The sequence below is a fragment of the Rhineura floridana genome, chromosome 2 (genome assembly GCF_030035675.1).
Source record: "Rhineura floridana isolate rRhiFlo1 chromosome 2, rRhiFlo1.hap2, whole genome shotgun sequence".
Taxonomy (NCBI): Eukaryota; Metazoa; Chordata; class Lepidosauria; order Squamata; family Rhineuridae; genus Rhineura; species Rhineura floridana.
The window spans coordinates 71,654,874-71,662,015 of NC_084481.1; the positions used below are offsets into that span (position 1 = coordinate 71,654,874).

Genomic DNA, 7,142 nt, shown 5'->3' on the forward strand with positions numbered 1-7,142 from the left:
ACAAACAAGTGATAAAACATTTAAACCATCTATAAAACATCTTAAAAACAAAGCATCTTAAATACTTTGTAAAAAGTTTAAAAACAATTCCAACACAGATGCAGACTGGGATAAGGTCTCTACTTAGGTATTCAATGGGTACTGAAAAGACAACAGAGACGGCACCTGTCTAATATTTAAGGGGAGTAAATTCTAAAGGGTAGGTGCCACAACACTAAAGGTCCACTTCCCATGTAGTGTGGAACAGACCTCCTAATCAGATGGTATCTGCAGGAGGCCCTCACCTGCACAGTGCAGTGATCGACTGGGTATATAAGAGAACCTCTGGCCCACAGCCCAAATGAGGTCCACCAGCAGTCCTAAGTTGGCCTGCAAGCCTATTTTTCCTCAGCTACACCCACTTGCAAAGGAACAATCAGGAGTGTTAGAGTGTGCTCCTGATTGTTCTTCTGCAAGCAGAGCTTGCACTCAGTGCCTTTTGAATCTGATACCAAATGCAAGCCTCGTTAGGATCAACTGCACTTAGAGCTCTTAAGCAAGGCTTGCAACAGGAATCTTCCTTCAGACAACAGCTCTATTCAAGCTGTGCCTCCAGTAGAAGAAAGGAAAGAATCACGAATACATGGGTTTTTTAAAATTAATTCACGTGACATCATGGCAACATCAGGAGACTGACAGGTAGGCGGATACCATATTTTTTTTTTTACAATAATTTTTATTCAAATTTTCATAAAACATACAAAACAAAATCATAAAACATTCAAAGACAAAAAACAAAACAAAACAAAAATGATTAAACAAAAAAATAAAATGTTGACTTCCCATTTGTCGCAGTTCAAATCAGTTATAGGTCTACAATATATAACAATCCTGTCTCTTAAATTATATTATAAAATCACTTTCCTCCAGTAGTTATCTTAATTAATCATCAAATCTCATAAACATTACTTTATTCTTTCCACAAAAAGTCAAAGAGAGGTTTCAATTCTTTAAGAAATCTATCTATCAATTTTTCTCCAAATAAACATGTCGATTAATCCATCTCGTTAATAATAATAATAATCTTATTGTCATAACCATAGTCCAAATAAACATATCGATTAATCCATCTCATCAAAATCTGTTAGGTCCAATAATTTCAATAGCCATTATTCCATTATCCATATTAATTCCATCTTCCATCTTCAATAGTCCTGTTAAGTCCAGTAATTTCAGTGTCCAATCTTCCATTATCAGTATTCCATAATAATCTTGCTGTCATAGCCATAGTCATATAATAAGAGTCTGATGGGAATTTCCTCTATCCCAAATATTTTCTTGCCATCGATTCTGAATAAGTTGCTGAAATATTGTTGTAAAGTCATATCTCTGTTCTTTTTTACAAAATGCACTGGCTCATCTCTTGAGAATTTTTCCATTGTCACATGGCTGCAGTTAATTCCATAGATTTTCTCTATATCAAGCTCCATCACGTCATTCCAGTCCAGAAGATTATCCAAGCCATTGATAACTTTATCTCTAATATCTTCATTAATTTCTTCAGAGATAACGTTAAATTCCAAACAGTAGATTTTATTTCTAATATCCATAAACTCCAGATCTTTTTCCAATTCCACATTTGTTCCAATCTCCAGGGCTTGTATCTTCCCTTTATTTTTTCTTTTCTCATCTCTGATCTCATTCTCCTCTCTCACAGGATCCCCTATTTCTTTAAGCTCCTGCGTCATTTTGCTCAGTTCAATTTTCAGCTCCTTACTGCCCTGTCGCAGGGTTTGTTTCGTTATCTCAATCTCATCCATTATTTTCTGAAACATAATTACTTCTAGATTGTCAGCCACTTTCTTGATTGCCATTTTTAAAACCACGGAAACAAAACAAAACAAAAATAAAGAAGAACCACTTCTTATTTCAGCAACAATTGGGTTAATATTCCAGGCTTGATGACATCACAGTATAAACAGAGCAGCCTGCCTTATCTCTCTATGTTCAAGAATACAAAACAAATTTAGTTCCCAGCATCAAAACAGTTAGTGGCGTCAAAATAAAATAGACCAAAAAGAGAATAGTCCCAGACAATATAATGTTCCTCGGAATAGAAATCCCTCTTCTGTTTATATCTTTAGAATGCACTTCCAGGACAGTTTTTTGCAATAGAAACAGAGATAAGCTGTTAATTTCGTGAATAACAGAGAAGAGTTATAGCTCACCCAGAAGTTCTTTAAAGCTGATTCATTTGACAAATCTCTTTTTGCTGCAACAATTTAAACCAAGTAAAAAAAATAATAGAAAGAAGGGTGCTTGCCTGTTAGTCCGTTTTCTCTTTGAAGAAAAGATAAACGTATCGCATTAATCAGATAGAGCTTGTTTGGAAGTCCGTCCGGCATTGCTGGCTGGACCTTTTCTCATAAATTAATGAAATCCAGTCCTCCCAACAAAAACAGGCTTTTGAGGTTGATCTCTACGTTTCTCCCTGCCCGGGAGAAATTTCATCAGTCAAAAAAAAATGTTCTGACTGATTTATATCTGAATAAGCTTCTTTTGAGGCGGGAGCCCGTCTCAAAAGCAGGCACAAGCGAAGTCACCCTTCCCGGAAGTCGTAGGCGGATACCATATTGATAATGCTTTCAGTTTTTCCCTCTTAGTTGGCTTCAGTAGGGGGAAAAAAGCTAAAACTGAATCACATGCTTGAATTATCAATTACGTTGCAGTCTTCCCTTGACACTCTAGTAATGCCTTGTTTTGTCAGCTCAGTAAGTGGCTACAATAACACAGGAAGAAATTTTATTAGAAAAAGCATGAAGACAATTTAGTTTACATGCGATTATGTGAAGCCTGTGGCTCAACCCCTTAGTTCTCACCTCTTAATACAAATGTCTGTAACCAAACCTAAGCAGATGTAATAGAAACAGCTGCATATTCTGTTTCCCCTGCCTTGACTTCCTCTGCTGTTTTCCAATATCGAATTTTATATTGGAGATGTTGCTGAACTACAGATTATACCCTAGTCCAACATCATTTCCCATTGCTGTTTAAGATTGTGAGCTCCTCTGGGCAGGAGCCTGTCATCTTGTAAAGTACCATGCACACTGATGCTACTATATAAAGCATAATCATTCCAGCTTGAGTTTTGAAATTGTAACTTGTAGAGCTTATATTCACAGTTCTGTGATTCTGTGTTTATTACAATATAAGGTAAAAAAAAATCAGATTCTGATTTTTTACTTTGTTTGCTGCCTGGCCTGACTTCTAGGTATTTCTAAGCAATTAATGTGAGATTTGACAATCAGTTGTATCACTGTATGTACAGAGCTATGGTATTCTGATTTTCAAGGAGCATTAACATTAATTAAAGATCCTGATGCAGGAGTTAGTATACAGAGACTTCCAGATTTGGTCAAATGACACTTTAATATTTTGATATGGACCTCTTTTGCAGATTATCCCTTGAAACAAAGGTCAGAGTAAAAAATGGGAAGTGCAGAAATTAAGGACTATGAAATACTCCAATTGGGAAACCATGTTAGGCATCTTAGCTAATGGACCAGCTGTGAATACTAAATACTGGCATATTCCCAGAAACTTTTTTTTAATTGTTGTGTGTGTTCCCAGTTGTATTTAGGTTTGCTAAGTGGATTATAAATAACTTATTACCACAGATTTATTACTGTTAAATCTAGGTTCCAGAAAGAGTTGTTTGTTCAGCTAATCGAACTGGGATCAATCAAATTCAATTACCTTTTGCCATGCAGAGCTAGTAGTATCTCTGGATAATAGCCTTTATTGGATTCTTCATCCTAATAAATAAAAAAGTCACGTACTGATTCATGCTGAAAGGCTTGGAGAATGTTGCAGAACAACTGAAATTATTGCAGATTTCTTTTTGCTTTCTCACACTTCATCACTTGCGTATTCACTGTGCAGAGCAATGCCCTTGGTGCATATTGCTACACTTAATGCCTTTCAGGTTTCCTTTGAATTGGCTCACACTGACTGCTGTAAAGATGACAGATTATAATAATAGTTCTTAAACAATTATCCCTTACAGTAGATAACCTATGAATTAGAGCACATTATGTCCCATCAAGGAGATCCTGCAAAAAATGACAGCCTTATAAACAAGGTCTTCACTCCCACTTTACTGAATAAAGCATGCGCCAAGAATGGTTACTAACATGTTGTGAGTCTCAGTGACTCCAGTCCATATTCCTTGTCGCTGTACATAGCTATCATATGGCAAGTCTCTGTCTACCATTCTTAACATGACACCTGGGCCAATCCTACTGCTATTCTCATGATGAATGTGATGTGTCTACCACATATGAGACCATCATAAAAAAAGAATGGTGTGGAATTGGATGGGTTTTTTTACAAGCATCTGTTACATTTTATTTTATTATTAAAAATTCTTGTATATCACAATTTCCTAAAAAAAAAATTCAAAGTGGTTTACAACAATTATATATACAGTTAAAACAGATCACTAGGTATTACAAAAAGATTTTTTCATTTGCAAAAGCCTGACAGCATAAAAAAGTTTTCAGGAAAGATTTAAAAGTTAATACTTGAAGAAGCCTACAGGTGGAAGAGGCAAAATGTTTTCAACGATGTTTTGTTTTAATGTATTTTAATGTCTGTTTTTATGATGTTTTAGAGTGTTTTTAGTGCTTTTGTTTGCTACCCTGGGTTCCTGCTGGGAGGAAGGGTGGGATATAAATCAAATAATAAATAAATAAATAAATAGTTAATTATGCATTTTTGCTGTATGTGTGGTATTTACTGTATTTAGTTTTAGATTCTATTACTTGTGTTGTAACCTGCGCTGGGATTCTACCATGAAGGGTGGGTAATTAATAATTAACATTATTATTATTTGATCCACTGGAAGCTGAAATTTAAAGTCTGTGTAGGTCTGCCTAATAGAGCAAGAGCAACTTTTTGTCATTGGAAGGTAGTTTAAAAAGTGTGGCGATGCTATTTCAAAATTGTCACCTCTTTTGACATTAGAGGTATGTTGAGAGGGCATCAAAATTCATCAGCAGTATGGAAACAAGTCCTGTGAAGAAAGAGTGACGGCAATGTGCATGATTTAACCTGGAGAAGGCAGAGGAGCTATGATAGCACTCTGCAAAATATCTGAAGGGCTGTCACATAAGAAGACAAAGCCTTGTTCTCTGCTCTCCCAGAGGGCAGGACTAGAGCTAACAGGATTAAGTTACAGGAGCATAAATTTACAGGGTCTACAGAATCTTGGTAAATCACACTAACCAATGCCAGCCCTTTCATTGTCTTGTTCTTTGCCTAGAATTCCCTTATGTCTATCTCCCCCTCAGTCATAGGAAGCATGAGGAAGAGGAAGCTGTGGTCCTCCAAATATTTCTGGACTACAAGCTGGCTGGGACTGACAGGAGTTGGACTCCAGTATTATCTGGAGGCCTACAGGTTTCCTATCTGTTGTCTACACCAATGTTCTTCAACTTTGGGTCCCCAGATGTTGGACTACAACTCCCATCAATCCTTGCAAGTTTAGCCAGTGGCCAAGGATGATGGGAGTTGTAGCTCAACAACATCTGGGGACCCAAGATTGAAGAACCCTGGTCTATACTGACTGGTAGCTGCTCTCCAAGATTTCATACTGGGGTCTTTTCCAATCCTACCTAGAAATGCCAGGATTGACCCTGGTACACTATGAATTCCACAATATTCTGAATAGTTGTAACCTGATGGTATAGAAATAAATAGGGGAACATTCTGTAATTGAACTCCCTCTGAAGGAGCACGTATGCAGTCGGGGTGTGTTCCAGGATCAAGCTTGTGACTGAAGGCTCATGTGACCTCGGGGCCTAGGAGTGACTTCTGCTGCAGCAGTGCCTGTCCCAGAATAGCTTGACTACAGTAGTCCAGCACTGGTAACATCATGACTGGATTACTGCAATGCACGCTGTGTGGTGCTTCCCTTGGAGCTGCTGTAGCACCATTGGCTGCAGGAATAATTTTCTGCCAGCATGTTACATCTTTGCTTAAAAGATTGGCACTGGCTGCAGATTTGCTACAAGCCAAGTCCAGGTTTTATTAATATACAGTGCTTTTTTGGTGAAAAATGAGGTGCTGGTACTTGTATGTTGATAAAAGTTCCATTGGTGGAGAAAAAGAGGTGTTGATGCTCAGTACTGGCGAGTACTGTCACACATACAAAAAGCCCTGATTAGATAAACCCTTTAATAGCTTGGGAAATCTTGTCCCTTACATACCTAACCCATTTGATCTGCAGAACTCACATTTTTACGAGCATCAGCCATATAATGTTCATTCCACATCTGTGAGGAATTGTTCAGTGTGGCAGCACCTATGCCCTGAAACTCCCTGCCTATTAACATCAGGCAGGCACCTTTGTTATATGGCATACATTTAAAGCATATGATTTCCCCCAGAGAATCCTGGGAACTATAGTTCACAGGTGCTGGGAATTGTAGTTCTGTGAGGAGGAAACTACAGTTGCTAGAAATTTGGGGGGAAAGCCACGTGCTTTTAAACATTTGCTGTTATGTGCCTTCAAGTCGATTACGACATACGGCGACCCTATGAATCAGCGACCTCCAAGAGCATCTGTCATGAACCACCCTGTTCAGATCTTGGTCCAGACACATGCTAAAACCTATCCCTGACAAGGCCTCTTTCCAGCCGATGGACACAACCCGCGTTTTCAGGGGAGCGGAGAGACGTCTAGACAGGCCGCCCGTTGCCTCATGTTGGTTAGATACCTACCGACAGACGCTAGACACAAAGACAAAAGAAAGCCAGCAGGTGGTGAAAGACAGCTAGCTCACAAAGGCAGGCTACAACCCTACACACTATTGCCTGGGAGTAAGCTCCCTTGGAAACAACTACGTTTACTGCTGAGTAGACATGTAAAAGATTTGAATTCTTAACTACATTCCTCTCCCTATACTGTTTTCTCTTGTTTTGCAGTGTAAGAAATGCCCCCCCCGTTCTTGTTCTCCGTCACCCAAAACATGCCTTTAACGTCACCGCCTCCTCATTGTGCCTTCAGAACTCCCCTGTAACAACGTCACCGCCTCCACCTTGGCCGCTCTACGTCTCCTATTCCTTTATCACATTTGGCGCGAAAAATTTCCCGGGGAACA

The 7,142-nt window shown here is 38.6% G+C and overlaps 1 protein-coding gene across 1 annotated transcript; it reads right to left on the reverse strand.

Annotated features, from left to right (window-relative positions):
* Positions 1–1,004: 1,004 nt before the first annotated feature.
* On the reverse strand, positions 1,005–3,873 carry LOC133378168 (uncharacterized). The gene is made up of 2 exons (XM_061612951.1): positions 3,736–3,873; positions 1,005–2,758 (listed from the first exon to the last, which is right to left on the reverse strand). Exon 2 carries the CDS (start codon positions 1,851–1,853, stop codon positions 1,233–1,235), a length of 621 nt encoding a protein of 206 aa, XP_061468935.1. The 5' UTR covers positions 1,854–2,758; positions 3,736–3,873; the 3' UTR covers positions 1,005–1,232.
* Positions 3,874–7,142: the final 3,269 nt, after the last annotated feature.